Genomic DNA, 14,998 nt, shown 5'->3' with positions numbered 1-14,998 from the left:
AAGTTACTTGACATTTGGCCTAAACCCTCAATGTCAATATGTGACAATAACACATGTTCGCAAGATAAAGTATGTATAGTATTACTTGTGCTACCCTAGATGAGACTCCACAAAACATTCCAGAAAGATTGAGCTGCTTCTGTGATGCTTGTAGAAAGGTTTGAGAAGTTTGTACTGCAAAAACAGATATAAGCATCTAACAAATGGCTCTTCCCAAGGGCTGTCCACTTGAACTGCAACTACAAAGCGTAAAGCAGTGCTCTGCAAACGACGGTTCCCCCAACATCTCCCCGCAAACACAGCCAGAATTGTCAATAGTGAGCGATCATGGGAGACATAGCCCACAACATCCGGCGAGCCACTGGTTCCAGGCTCCTGCTGTGAGGTTTCACATTGTGCATCCCCCCAAATTCGTTGTAACTTCAACACACACATGAATTGCACATTGGCAATTATTGCGATGCATGGGCCAATTGAAATAATACACCTCATGCAAAATAACACATATTTAATGGATAACCTTTCATTATATTAACCTAATTGTTTTCTGGGATTCACTCTGCAGCACACACATGGTTCACTCTCCAGATAAAAATGGCTGTTTTAGGAGTTGGTGTGTGTTCATTACATGCACAATCTTTTAAAACATAGTTCCACGGAGACCGCATGGTCTTTGCAACACCCTTATGCCCCCCACCCCCATGCATTGAAGAGGGCAGGTTTGCAGAAAAGCGAGAGCACTTTGAAAGTAAAAAGGCACTTTCAATGGAACCATTACTGCACATGCCCTCCAACTTCAATGTCCTTCAGTAGTTTCAATAGTGCTCACATAATTGTCCACCCCACTCCTTCACTTCACGTTCAGGTCTTGGAGGCAAACATTCTCCCCTGTACCTATCCATATGGCCACAGCACAGGACTGGATGCTTTAGTTTCAGTGGACTCATGGCTTCATCCCTAAAGGCATCAGAACAAATATTTAGAAATGCTCATGCATTTGTTGCAAAATTAATAATTTATTGAGGTCAGAAAATGGGCATGCGTTGCGTTTCTTTCTATATTATCAATGAAATAGTATATGGACCTCATATTCTAGTTTCATGGGCATTTAAGTAGCAGTCTAATCTAAACTGCTCAATGTAAATCAGTGCTAACATGATGCACACAACTTTGTTTGTACTTAATGACAATCTGCACTCTTCATGCTAATGTTTAAGTGCCATTTGTCGTACCTTTCTTACAGATTCAATGCACATAGAAGACGTGGAAGCGGTTCAGAAGCTTCAAGATGTCTTGCATGAGGCTCTGCAGGATTACGAGGCTGGGCAACATATTGAGGACCCCCGGCGGGCAGGCAAAATGTTGATGACCCTCCCACTCCTGAGGCAAACCTCCACTAAGGCCGTGCAGCACTTCTACAACATCAAACTGGAAGGCAAAGTCCCAATGCACAAACTTTTCTTGGAAATGCTTGAGGCCAAGGTTTGACTAGAGCATTGTGGGCATTCCCATCATGCAAAATGAAGACAGATATATAAATATATATAAAATATATATATAAGACAAAGGGAAAAACATGACTACAGTGGCAGCAACGTAGTGTCGAAGGAAAATAGAGTTACTGCACTGACCTATCAGCAGCAAGACTGTGAAGAACCTTTCAAATTCTCGTGCGTCAGTTCTACGATACTTTTGTGTCCTCCCGTCTCTCTTTTGCGTTGCTGCTGAACTTTGGAAGATGGAAAGAGATGGAAGCAAGCCCTGCCAAAGGATTGAAATCCATAATATGGATGCCAGTTAACTTATTATGAACCACAATGTCCCATCAACAAATGAATCAAAGAACAACCCAAGAAGTCCAGTGCAACATAATGAACTACATGCAGTATTGGGTGTCAATTGAGCGTTCTCTCACTTGACGGTCATAGAGGTGTTGTGTTGGCTGCTTCTTGTCATTGCATTTTCCTTCTAGATCAGTTACAGCCATCTGATTCCTTGATTCTTTTTTCAAGTCTTCCAAATATTTCTTCGGTTAGCTACTATTTAACTTTTTTCAGGGACTATGTTAAGCTTTATTCATTCATGCAATACGAAAGACGGATACCGCATTTCCAGGCTGCCTCAAACAGCCACCAATGACAATGAAGGACATGAGAACATTCAAGGAATTCTTACTTTTTAGGTGTTTGAGTTCTGTGCACCAGTGGAGATTTATTTTCCGTACCAGCTTTACCACTTTTCTGCCATGCACTGATGTGGCAATTTATTCTACTCAAGCAATAGTTGGGAGGAAGGTGCATATTATCACGGATGCAATTTATGTTGTGTACCAGTCTGGTTCAAAACGTCCAGTTTCTGAAAAAATACATAAGCTCCAGTACACTGAAATGTTCTTAGAGTCTTAGAGCATAAAGTTTATATATGTTGTAATATTGAAAAAAACTCCCTACAAAATGTACATGTTTAATGTATGTTTAACTGTCGAATGTGCTCTGCCAGTTGCCACATGAATACTGTTTTTCATTCACCAAACTGGGACCCGGTACTTGTTAAGAGTCAATAAGGCAAAAGCCAACCCTTGGAAAATTAAACTACATGAGCAGACATCTGTTCAGACCAAATTCCCAAAACATCAATGATGGACCGATTTTTGAAACATTTTTTTTTTTTTTATCTGTGATTTTGTACAACTAGTAGAACCAATCTTTGTGATCTTAAGCCTATACTGTCACAGCATGAGCGGGCCAGTTAGGATCAAGACTGTAATTAGGATTGAAACTGATGAGGAAACCCGCACCACTGCCTCTAACTCCCTGAAAAGAGGTGTGTTTGTAACAGCAAACCACAAACAATGACCCCCATCCAATGCTATACCAATATATAAGTGTTAGTGGCTTTCCCATGTACTACGTGAAGCTCCCTATTCAATGTACAAAAATGTAATTACAAATGTAATCTTAACAAACAAATTGTAGATCCGATTTTCAATGTTTCATGTTTGCTGTGCTTTTTCTGACACTTTCTGTTGCATTTGAGGACTGTTGTCTTGTGCTTTGTGCAGTGTTTGAAACCTTGTGGTGTGCGCTTTTAGAGACAGGGTAGAATTAGAGACAATAATGGATGTACAATTCCTCAGGAGATCACGGTAGTGTCCTCACTTCCTTTCTGGTATTAGCAGTTCTTCCTAAGTATAACAGAATCATCAAAACTCTCAACAAGTACTCAACATAAATCAAATGAAATGTCCTCTTATTTTCAGAACAAGGGATGATTTCTGTACCTGTAATATAGAATACCAATGTATAGCCTAGAAGGGGGGAATCCTCAGACTATTTCAAACTATAGATAAGTATAATTTTTAAATGCTGTAAATATTGCGTCACTTTGATCATCTCAAACTGTGTTATTTACTCTCTATGTGTTGTTGCAAAACATTTTTGGTGCTGAAAAGTTTCCAAAACTACTACTACTTTCTGTGCTTTTAACAAAATACGGCGGGTTGGTAGCGCACCAGCGGTGTGCTCTTAATACTGTGTATCTATAATTAGCTATAAGGGACTATATTGTAGATTGTGGATTCTCATTAGAGAAGTGACTGTAGTGTAATTGTAAATATATCACCTTAACAATTCATTCAGACAGTCAATAACTTGAAATGTATAGCTGTGATGGGAGTTCAGAGATTGGCACATCCCTTTTAAATTGATTAAGTATACAACTCCTGGGACAAAGGTGCTGGTGGTAAAAGAGTATTTATTTATGTAAGTGTGTACAAATCTATTTATTTTCCAGATGTTTTGTGAGAGGTGCAATTGCTACTGTCCAATAGGAAAGATATATAATGTGTGTATGTGTGTGATTTCACAGACAAACACACACTCATACATGCAAACATATGTATGTTTCTTATGCATATGTGTGGGTGTGTGAGCACGCGCACTTGAATGTTTGGCGTTATGTTAGGAATGTATGAATGTGTCTGTTCCTCAAATACGCGTTACACCCTGTCAGATGGGCAGTCTCTATGACATGTCAAAGTTTGACCGGAGACCGAGTTAAAATACTGGAAATTTGAATGCTATGTGTGAATGAAGAAGGGCAAAAGTCACACAAAGAAAATGGTAAGAGGCAGTTATCCCAAGAAAGTTAAAACAATTACCGTACAGATTATAGAAATTCATAGACTTAATAATAAAGTGCTGCTTAAATCTCAATGGAAGAGCCTTCACGTTTCAACCATAATCACATATTAAACGAGTGATAGGGTGAAACTACAAGGCTTTTTTTCAGCCATATTCTTTTTATTTCATTTTTTAAATTAAAAATAGATTGTTTTAATTATTTAAAGTTGTATGATTTTGTAACTCTTTGCGGCTGCACTTGTGTTTCGATCTGATCAAAATATTGTATTTATTCGACTGTTTTGCATTTAAATGGCAAGCAGAAGAAAAACGAAATAAAAAATTGAAAACTGCTATTTTTATTATAGAAGAGAAAATGGGTGTTGGTGATTGTATTTTAATTATTTAAGCAGCTCTGTGTTTACCTGCCTGGAAAAACCTTGAATGGCAGTCTTATGTGCAAAGATTACTGAAGGATGAAAAAACAAATGAACAAAAGAAAAGGAAATGCTTATAATAATCCAGGGGTTGCAAAACAGACAGTAGTAAAAGGAACAACAACAAACATGTCTATAGGTGTAGATGTGCTTCACATCTGTAAAGCAATCAACTGTATATTTTTGTGATGTGTATCATACTGTGTGCTCCAACAAATGTCCATTTGTGTAAATGTATTTATTTTATATTGTATATATTGTTAAATGCAAAAAGGAGACATGATCCTGTAACTTCAATCGGTTCTGAAAATTGTAATTCAAAATATTATGCCTTTCAGGATGATGGTAGAGCAATATTAAACAAGCTTCCACTTTTTGATTGCTTTTCTGTGTCTTGTGTTATTTTTAATGTCTTGCGATTGCTCATCTGGGAATCGGGGCAGAAACGGGTTATTTTTTGTCTTCTGTGGAGAAACTTTTCACAACAACCCCGATCATCCACCCCCACGGCTTCCAGACAAACAGATGCAAGGGCAGAGCCCTAGCTATTTAAAGCTCTGTCAGATTGAATTCCAGTTTGCTGCCAGACACTTTGCATACTCTTAAATATGCAAAATGTCTTGTAGCACATTAGAATTCATCTTGACAACCCTTAATATAACTCTTGTTTAATCTTAAAGCATCTTCGCATCATCCGGCCTTACTGGGAATCATCGCCTCGGCATGTCAGTGCCATTACGCACCACATTCTCACTCTTTTAGGGACCATATTCAAAACACTCTGAGACGCCAATTAGTTTAGCCCATCGACCATGAAATACCTCATTTACTACCAAGCAGAATATAGTCAGACCTCGTTAGTCCATACCGTAGTTGGTGGAGTGCTTAGATTTCATTGCTTCTGAAAAGCAGCATTAAAAATGAACGGCCATTGTTTTTGAATTTGCTCTCAATGTACCATCTGTTCTTGTAGCACAGTGCCATCATAGACGAAACTCTAGTTTCAGAGATCTGTGGGACACAGGGATACATTAGAAACATAAAGAATTGGAGAGGGGAAATGACCAGCAATGACAATTTATTCCACCGAGGATTTCAATGTGACATCTACAATCTTAGGCAGTGGATGCCCCACCATGTCCCTTTCCCAACCCCTAAACTGTTTCAGCAATACAAGAATCAGGAGGGACAAAGAGATAACCATGATCAAAAACAATACATGGGGTCCTGCTCCCCTTCAATCCTCCCTCTATAGCCTCCATCCTTGCCTCTCCACCCTGAGAGACAGTGGAAATACTGTGTTCCCCTGATGGCACAGTCAAAAGATACAGCTTTCCAAATTAGTTGCATATGCTAATGACTTTCAGTGTAAGCCATAAGCAATAGTTTATCTCAACAATGTATGTCTTATTCAATGTTCGTTGCGGGTACCATTTGTTGCATTATTTTATCCTGTGATTTTTCTTCTGTGCTGCAGTTTATCAATAACACTGTCCATTCCTGCCCCAACGTCTGATATGACCATGATAAAATCATGTACTTGACTATTATTGGTGTATTGTAATGACATCTAGCTAAGGGAGATATTTCTTTTGCTAAGGATTATTCTTTGGGAAGAAGGATGCTAATTTAATGCTCCCATCAATGCAACAATCCCACCCCAAAATCTGGGACAGGAAACTGGCTGTTATAATGCAAACATTACATTCATTAAAAGTGGTCATCTAAGTTTCAGTGCTGGGGAAGCCGGTTGTATACGAATTGATCGTTTTACAACTGCTCGAATGACAATTGACCTTTTCACAATTGACCGAATTGTGAAGGTCAATTGTACCATATATGTGGGGGGAAACCCCCCACAACCCCCCACCCAACGCCAAACCCCCCAAATCCCATATATATATATATATATATATTACCAAACCATTTTTATATATATGTATATATATATATATATATATATATATATATATATATATATATATATATATATATATGTTCGGTCAATTGTGAAAAGGTCAATTGTAACCCTTTAAATTCGGTCAATTGTTCATTCGAACAATTGTAAACGACCAATTTGGGTAATACCGGGGAAGCCACTGACAAAATATCAAATAAATATCAGACACCGTGTCTGAAGAAAGGAAAATGCATCCTGCCAATTGTTGTCTCACTGATGTTTTGTTACTCTACACACAAACCTCTTTATATGTATATTGCAGATTACTGTGATTTGTAGAGCAGGGTCTGTTATAACATTGCAATGGGGTGGGGTAGTCATTATTTACATATTTATCTATTTATTAGCTCTCAACATAGTGCATTGCAGCAATTGCACAGACATGCCAAATTTTGGTTCATATAATGGTTATTGCTTTTAGATCTGGTTTAAGAAACTGAACGGCAACAGCCGACCAGCCCTTTAAGACGAGGTAGCAATACTTTGAAATGAATGATGATGCAGAAGATATTCAAAGATCAATAATCAAAACGACTCTGGAAGTTGGCAAAGTTGACTGTTTCAATGTCAATTATTTAAAACAGGAAGTACAACGGACATCAACAGACATCTCACAGCATGTTCTCAACAAAGTTTTCAAAAACATTACTTTTATAGCAACAACTCATCATTGCTGATGTCAACCTAAGTCTTTGGTAACATCATCCGGCGTGTCAAACTACAGAAACCTAGTGGCAAATGTGATTTGGTCTAAAAGAACATCTAGGTATATGTTCCATACTAATCTAAGAAAGTGATAGGCTCTTTAACGTCAGGTGTGGCAACTAAACCCTCCATTCATACAGGTCACTGTTTACGTCACTAAATACACAATGTCCCATTGGTTATACAAACTATAGGGCCCTTAACTACGCAGCCCGCTATAATTGGTTGGCACTCTTACATCCGTCAGTACTTTTCCACCTATGTTAGCAGCACACAGGCTCGACTTCCAGGTGCTGGTGGGCTGGTCATAACCATAGCTTCCCACCAATTAGCATAACATCTATCATCACCTCAGTGGTCTGCACGCCAATTAAGCCTTTGAACTTGGCCTTGGAAATGTTCCTTGCTCTGGATAATACAAGGGAGTGGAGGCACACTCGGTTTCCCTGCGTAAGTGTGGTTCATCATGTTTGTCCAGTTCCATCCCTCCATGTGACTAAAGACCACAAATCTGAGCTCTGGTGCATTTAAATGACTATTCATTTATGAACCTTCTGACGTCTTTCTTGTTTTCGTGCACGTCTTCTGAACAGGAGTTTTGTTTGTTCACATGATTGTAACTACTTTCTGATAATCCCAGCCCGACATGGCCTTGGCTTCTTGGGGCTGGCCTAGCCCCCCCTTCTGAGATTTACTTCTGTAATTCAATTGCTTTTCAACTTGCGACACAATGGAAAAAAGGTGTTCCTTTTCTGGTCCATTTCTGCTGTATATCTATATATATACATTGCCGCATGCCGCAGTCTATTCACTACATAGATAGCCTCAAGAATACTTTGTCTGCTTGCGTTTCTTTGCATCTGTACACGTGTAAAATAACTTGATATCTTTATCATTTCTGTAGGATAAGCCTCTTCATCTCGAGCCCGAGATGTCACTTATCTTTGATATTTTCTTGATGCTTTATAGAATATCTACATTCTCTTGTCTCTGCATCTCTTCTAGGTGCATCATTCTTACTTTGTGTGATGTCATCAATCTGCTCTTTTGCTCTCTTCTCTCATTCAAATTGCCATCATACTGTTTTGTATGCAGGTATGGCTTTCTCAATGGGAACCTTGCCTCCAGGATTCTCCTTGGTATTGGTATTTTCACTGGTATTGCACATGTTTCACACTCTGGTTCCCAACATATAGGCAATATGGGCGAGATGCTTGAGGTGGGGGTACTTGGCTCCTTCTCTACACTCCCCCCTCTGGGTGATTCATCGACCACCCTCCCATCATTCTTCACATCCCGACATCCTTGTCTGAAGAAATGCTTTTTTGGGACACATATCTTTATGACTCCTTTCAGGCATCCAGCTGATTTCACGTGCTCATCCTTGTTCCAAGTCATGAGCATGCATTGTCCACTTGGACTGCAATTGATCCATTTTCCCACATACTTATTATGGTTCTTTGGGTACAAGAACTTCATTCCCATAGGTGCATGGATACTGGCTTTCACGAAATCTCTGATTTCTTCATCTGACTATTCTCTGGTTTTCCATCCACATTCAACATACATCATGATGTTCATCCCTATGGCTTTCTTTGCAGTCTTCTTGCATTGTGAGATTATTATCCTGATCACACAGAAGCCAAGCATGATCATCACCAACAGGGCTCCAAGGAACTTGAACATATCTGCCATCCATTGTGGAACCCACAAAAAGAGTGATCCAGACAGGCTATCATCATCAATGTCTTCCACTTCGTCTATCATCTGGACGTGTAGCTTCATCAGCATCTCTATAGCTTCTGTCAGGATACCATACTCATCGTCATGAGAAGGTATCAACATGCAGCATGATTCTCCAATTTTGTCACAAACACCTCCATCCATAGCTGTGATCATATCAGGGATGTATCTATTCTGAAGAGACATATGTCGAATGGCTCTCAGCTCTTCCTTGATAGCATTAAATCCCTTTATGGTAGTATTGATTCTCTGCAACTATACCCATCTGGTAATTTGCAGCCATTTAGTATTTGCTACAGTCTGGATCTTTGGCATAAAGACCATTGTGAATATCGACAATGTCTGGCTGAACAATCTGTTCTCATATGGAATGGAGTCAAAAGTTTCTATTGACTTGGCTGAAAAATAATTCTCTCTTTGTAGTCAACTTATCAGTTCTACCGATCTCTTCTTCCTTAGGTGAGCATCTTCTTTTGGAAATATTTAAGTCTCCTTTAAGAATCACCAATGCTGGAACATGAATGTTTACTATGGAACATCGTCCTCCCCAGTCATTTGGCAGCTTCATGTATGCTCTGGATGCACAAGCCCAGTAGTGATCCATGATCACTGCTGTTCCAATGTTAATTCCTGGTGCATCAAAGATTCAACCACAGTTCTGGTTTCCTCCAATGTTTCTTGGGCCATTGTTTCTGAAACACAGCTTTGCACTTTCCAAAAACACTATCTGCAAAGGTCCTCCTTTATCTTCGACCCATATCAGTAGTTTAGCAAGTTTTGGCCATAAAGGTTTGCACAATTGTTCCACATTTTCAACAGTTGGCTGGAAATTACCAACTATTGCCCAATCTCTGCAAATTACCACACCTTCTTCCCAACAGTCTGGAGAAATTACTGAACCGCAGATCTGCATTTGGCCTATTTCCTTCCACCTTCGGATCTCCATTTTAGTTTTTCCTGGGCTCGCCAGTCTTCTGTTTACTTCTCATCTGATTCCAGCTCCTTTTACTCTAGGTTATTCGCATCTGATCACGTGATTCTTGGTATGAGCTCTTAGTCTTGCCTTTGTGTCCTGGACATAATCATCTTCTTCTGGATATGTCCATTCAGTTGCCCATTTGAAATAGGCTGTTTGACCCATGAACTGACCACTTGTACAGCAGAAAGCAATGTGCGATAGACAATGTGCTGTCTGGACGTCTATTTCAATAGCTATGAAGATCTTAGCCTTCCCCATGTTATAAGGCAAGAGTGCACATAGAAAGCATTCCTCCTTCGAGGTACTCCTTCCCACTTTTTTCATATGCTGATACCATATGTTATTCCCAAGTGTGCTGTACTATCCAGATAATCATTTAACTAGTGATCATCCTCCCTAGCATTTCTCTTAGGTCTCCTTCTTTTCTCATGAGCTTCTATAATCATCTCATGAAATATGTCAGCATAATTCCACCTTACTGGGCCAACCATAGGAACATTTGTCAGTAAAGTGGGTGCTTTTACCTGTGCTATTTGTGTAGGTTTACTCAAAAAAGATCTCTTCCTTTTTCTTTCCTTACAAGCCTATATCTGGTGCTGAAGGAAAATCTCTATAACACTTTCTCCTGAGTAAGGAAGTCTAGTGACATTTGTCACACAACCAGGCACTTCTACACGGGCTACTGGATCAGGGACAATTACATAAGATCTCGGCTATCTGGTAGTTGCCACATCTGTACCCTCCTTCTGCATAGTAAGATACAGAGGGATCCTTGCTTTATTTGGATCCAAATATTAAGCCGTACGTACTGTAAGTGAAATGAGGATCACAATAAACAAGATGCATGTATAGATAACCTATAGATAGGCCCACTTAATGCAGCAGTAGCTTCTTACTCGTTGTGGTGGCCTCTCATTATTAGCAACATTATTGTTGCTATCGATGTTACCCATTCTTAATCTTTTTTAAGGAAGGAAAAAAGGAGTTTTGTTCGGGTAACATCATGCAATACTCTGGCAATATCTGGATCTGCTCCAAAATTTCTTCAAACAGCCAGCTGATCTTAGGACGATTAGCAGGATTACGATGTATAAAAAGGAGTTGTCCTTTCACCAGACAAAATGCAGGTGCTTCTCCAGCAAGAAATAGAAGACTATAGACAGTAGAATCTGGATCCCTTCCCTCGAAAGTCTCATTCAGGATGTTCTCAGTGACCTCTCAGAATAAAGATAGACTTGTTCAATGATGTCAGGTAGCAATTCATTAAGTGCCACTGTATTCCTCGGATCTCCTAAGAAAGTGTGAACATCAGTTTGTCTTCCAACAAGATGTGGGCATTCCTCAATGAAATAGTAAAAGACCATCCGGACTAATCTATGAGCGTTAACATCCGATAGGGGCATTTGTACTTTCTAAACTGTACTCAGGAAGCTGGAGTACTTGCTCTATTATGGCTGCGAGAAATCTCCGCATGATTGGGCCATTCTTAGGATCTTGCAGGAACAGATGAACGTTAGTAGTTCTCCCCAGAATTGCAGGGTATGCACGAAGAATAAAGAGAAAAACTGTAAGAATGATCCTGTGAACGTGGTCATCAGCCACTACCATGGGTGCCTCCAAAAAGAAACTCATTGAGAAAGGAATCGGGGAACTGTTCCCTCTTCCATTCATCGAAAAGGAACTCCAGATCTAGCATCTTTACTTCTCGATCAAGACTTAAATGTGTTTCAGTCCAATGCTAACAAGCTCCTGTGGCTCAAGAACGAATAACCTTCTTTCACTCCTTTTTTAGCACTTTTTAAAGAGTGTCACGAAAAAAACTGCAGTCCAATTTACTATTTTCCTGTCTATTGGACAGTCTCTGTGTCCCTCTTCCTCGTTATGGATCTAGTCTGCACGTGCTGAGTGTCTTCCCTGATGCTTGCTTCTGACAGGGGTGTGGTGAAGAAGGTTCTTCAGCGTAGATCTTTACGTCTCCAATAAATATCCTTGCACGCCTTCCTTTCACCTTCACGGCTGACAACGTTACGTCTTCTACGACAAACAGGCCATTAAATCATGGCTCGTGCCACTTTCAAGAGAAATTCCTAATTAGGATACCATCACCGGGGAAAAGTTTGAGAAGACGTAGTTCTTCAAATAAGGTTGTAGTATGTCTCCATCAGTGTTCTGTGCCTCGCACCCCTTCCGCTTGAGCTGATCTCTAATGACAGAGATACTTGTAGTCATGCATGTTAAATAAACATCTAACTCCTTTCCTAACAATTCTGCTGTCATCTGGGCATCACTTCTAGCTCTAGATGGAGGTGTGAGGGGTGTCCTCATGCACCTCCCTGTCACTATTTCATGGGACGTAAGATGGTGGTCAGAGCTTGGTTGATTTCTCAACTCATACAATGCCAGTGGTAGGCAAGGCAACCATCCTTTCTTCAAGGTAAGCTTCAATTTGGCTATTTTTTCTTTAAGCAGGCTATTGAGTCTCTTACAGACCCTGTTTGCTTGCGCATGATAAGCCAATGAAAACTTGTTCTATAAACCGAGCAACAAGCTTATTTACTCAAAGACTTCATTAACAAAATGAGGGCCATTATCTGATCTTAATAGTTCACATATTCCCCATCTAGGAAACACTTCTCGTACAGAATGTTTTGCTGCGCAGGTGAAATCTGGATGTCTACATGGACCTGCTTCAATCCACCTTGAAAAGGCACATACTACCACTATCATATAACTGTATCCATTACAGACCTGCAGCATATCAACATAGTCGATGTGTAAATGCTGAAAAGGACCATTAGGTCTCGGGGTTACTCCTCTAAATGTATGCAGTTGTCAGTCTAGAAAAATAGATACTTCTCACTATCAATGGCAATGTATCATATTGGCCGACGACCAACCGTCTCATGCACTAAACGTCAGAAATACAGACTCATAAGTTTGACCAATGTGTGGCCATTCTGATGTAGCTAGAATCGCCATTTTGTTCTCTAACGTTTGCTCATTGCTTTTTGTTCTAAACTGCTTAGCAGAAAGCCTATTCTGCTTATTCTGCTTATTCTGCTTCACTGTTACATTGTTGTCCAATGCGAAAGAGCAAGGCAGCGAGGCTGGGAGATATTTGTTGAAACATAATGTAGGCAGCCACAGAGAGGAATGCCCAATCCCCTCCCGCATGTAGCCTTGGAGAAGAGCACCATGGCATTTAATCATTTCTCTGATGCCAGCTAGTCTCGTTAATGGGGCAGAAATACAAGAAAGGAACAGCTAAAGGCTCGAATTATGCTTTTCTTAGGGCCCCCATTTCCTAAACCCAGCAGAGTGTGCTGACTCCCAGGACACAAATAGCAAATAGGAGATAGCAAGGCCTGGAATGCGGCTCTTCCCCCGTAAGCAGCTTGCTCACAAGAACAGAAGCACTGTGTTCTGTTCAACAAAGAAAAATGTCCCTAGACTCGCAATGTTGCATATTGTTGCTGGAATAGATGTTTGAAGGTGTCATATTCATCGAAATTGTCAATCATCAGACCCAGTTCAAAGAAACTATACAAATGGGCGGTGTTAAACATGTCATGACTGATTGTAAGATGTCCATTTTGTATATATGTAACTGATGTACGTTATTTGCTTTCTTGCGTCCCTCTAGGTCTGGAGACACACGTCGCGGGGCGTGAGACTGAGTTGGCCAACTGAGACTATTTGCTTTGCAATAAACCCTAGCTTTGGGAATGCAACCTCGTGTCTGGCGAGTCAGTTTGTGTCTGGTGATTTGCCTTGTTTCCACTATGCGAGGGTCCCCTAGTGTGCCGAGCAGTAAACCTTTGACATACGATGCAGTTTACTACATAAAATGCAACGTGTTCTAACTAATTTTGTACAAACCATTCCTCTGCAATAGCTGCTGCAAGGCTTTCTCTAGTGACATGCACAGGGTTGTGTAGCTGTTCAAGTAGCACCCTTAATAACGCTGTAGCCATCACCGGTTTGCCAGTGCTTTCCTGTTACCATAAAGTTTCGGAAGGAGTTAAAGAACACCCCCTCCACGTCCATAGCTGTTTCTTATCCTGCAGCACTTCCCCTTGAATTTCCATTAACTGAGTTTTAGACAAGTTGTTAAAACTATCAGGCACACTCATTAACACCACCATGCTTTCATTCACATCAGGTGTATCAAAATTCATTATTATTTCAGAACATGCAATGTGTTTTGCTTCCTCATCTGTGGCTTGATTTCCGCGTGAGATAAAGTCTGCTTTCTTGGTGTGTGCTGCACATTTACTGACTGCAATGGCTACTGGGAGTTGTAGTGCTCTAATGAGTCTGTCTTATAAGGTGGCGTGTTGCACTGGAATGCTCTGCGCTCGGAGGTAGCCCCTCCTTTTCCAATGTGCTAGCCCTGCGATACTATCAACTTCATGTAGGTGGAGTCACTGTCTACAGTTACTTCCTGGTCTGCGTTTGTCTCGAGCCTGACATTCAGCGCCACTAATTCTGCAGCCTGTGCTGAAAAGTGAGACAGTGTTTGTGCACTTATCAGTACTTGAAATTCCCCATTGGCCCTGTGCTTCACCACAGCAGCACCTGTATATCTCTGCCCATCATTTTGATCGGTTCGAGAAAAACCATCAATAAAACAGAATTTCCCCAGCAGCCTAAGCATTTTCTTTCACCCTCAGGATCTCATCATAGAATACCTAATAGTTCGAGCAATCATGCGTGTGTTCGTCTTCTGCCAGTGGTTCTGCTATAAACATGGTAGGGTTCACTATTCTGCATCAAACTATTTTAATCGCCGATTGGATATGACTACCTCATAGGCAGAGCCTTTTGAGAATTCAACATACCATTAGGTTTTTCAAAATGTCAAACAAAGCATATTCAACAAATAAACTCACAGAATACCTCAATACTATGCTGGCAGCCTTCTCAATGGCAAATGTGGCAGCTGCCAAAGATTGTTCGCAGGGAAAGTGACCCCTCTTTACTGGGTCCAGAATCCCACTGTAATATGCTAGGGGGTTGTACCCCAACGTAGTTCTCTGCGTGAGTACTGCTG

At 40.4% G+C, this 14,998-nt stretch overlaps 1 protein-coding gene across 4 annotated transcripts in view; it reads left to right on the top strand.

The window, feature by feature from the left end:
* The window catches only part of ESRRG (estrogen related receptor gamma), a 283,470-nt gene extending 278,536 nt beyond the window's left edge, over positions 1–4,934 (top strand). For all 4 annotated transcript variants that reach the window (XM_069608574.1, XM_069608576.1, XM_069608573.1 and 1 more), the window contains one exon: positions 1,244–4,934. In XM_069608574.1, the coding sequence (XP_069464675.1) occupies positions 1,244–1,488 (245 nt within the window). In that variant the 3' untranslated portion in view covers positions 1,489–4,934. The remainder of the gene's footprint in view (positions 1–1,243) is intronic.
* Positions 4,935–14,998: the final 10,064 nt, after the last annotated feature.

The sequence above is a fragment of the Ambystoma mexicanum genome, chromosome 4q (genome assembly GCF_040938575.1).
Source record: "Ambystoma mexicanum isolate Mex_15411 chromosome 4q, UKY_AmexF1_1, whole genome shotgun sequence".
Classification (NCBI taxonomy): domain Eukaryota; kingdom Metazoa; phylum Chordata; class Amphibia; order Caudata; family Ambystomatidae; genus Ambystoma; species Ambystoma mexicanum.
The sequence above is the reverse complement of the archived record's forward strand: the minus strand, read 5'-3'. Positions and strand labels throughout refer to the sequence as shown.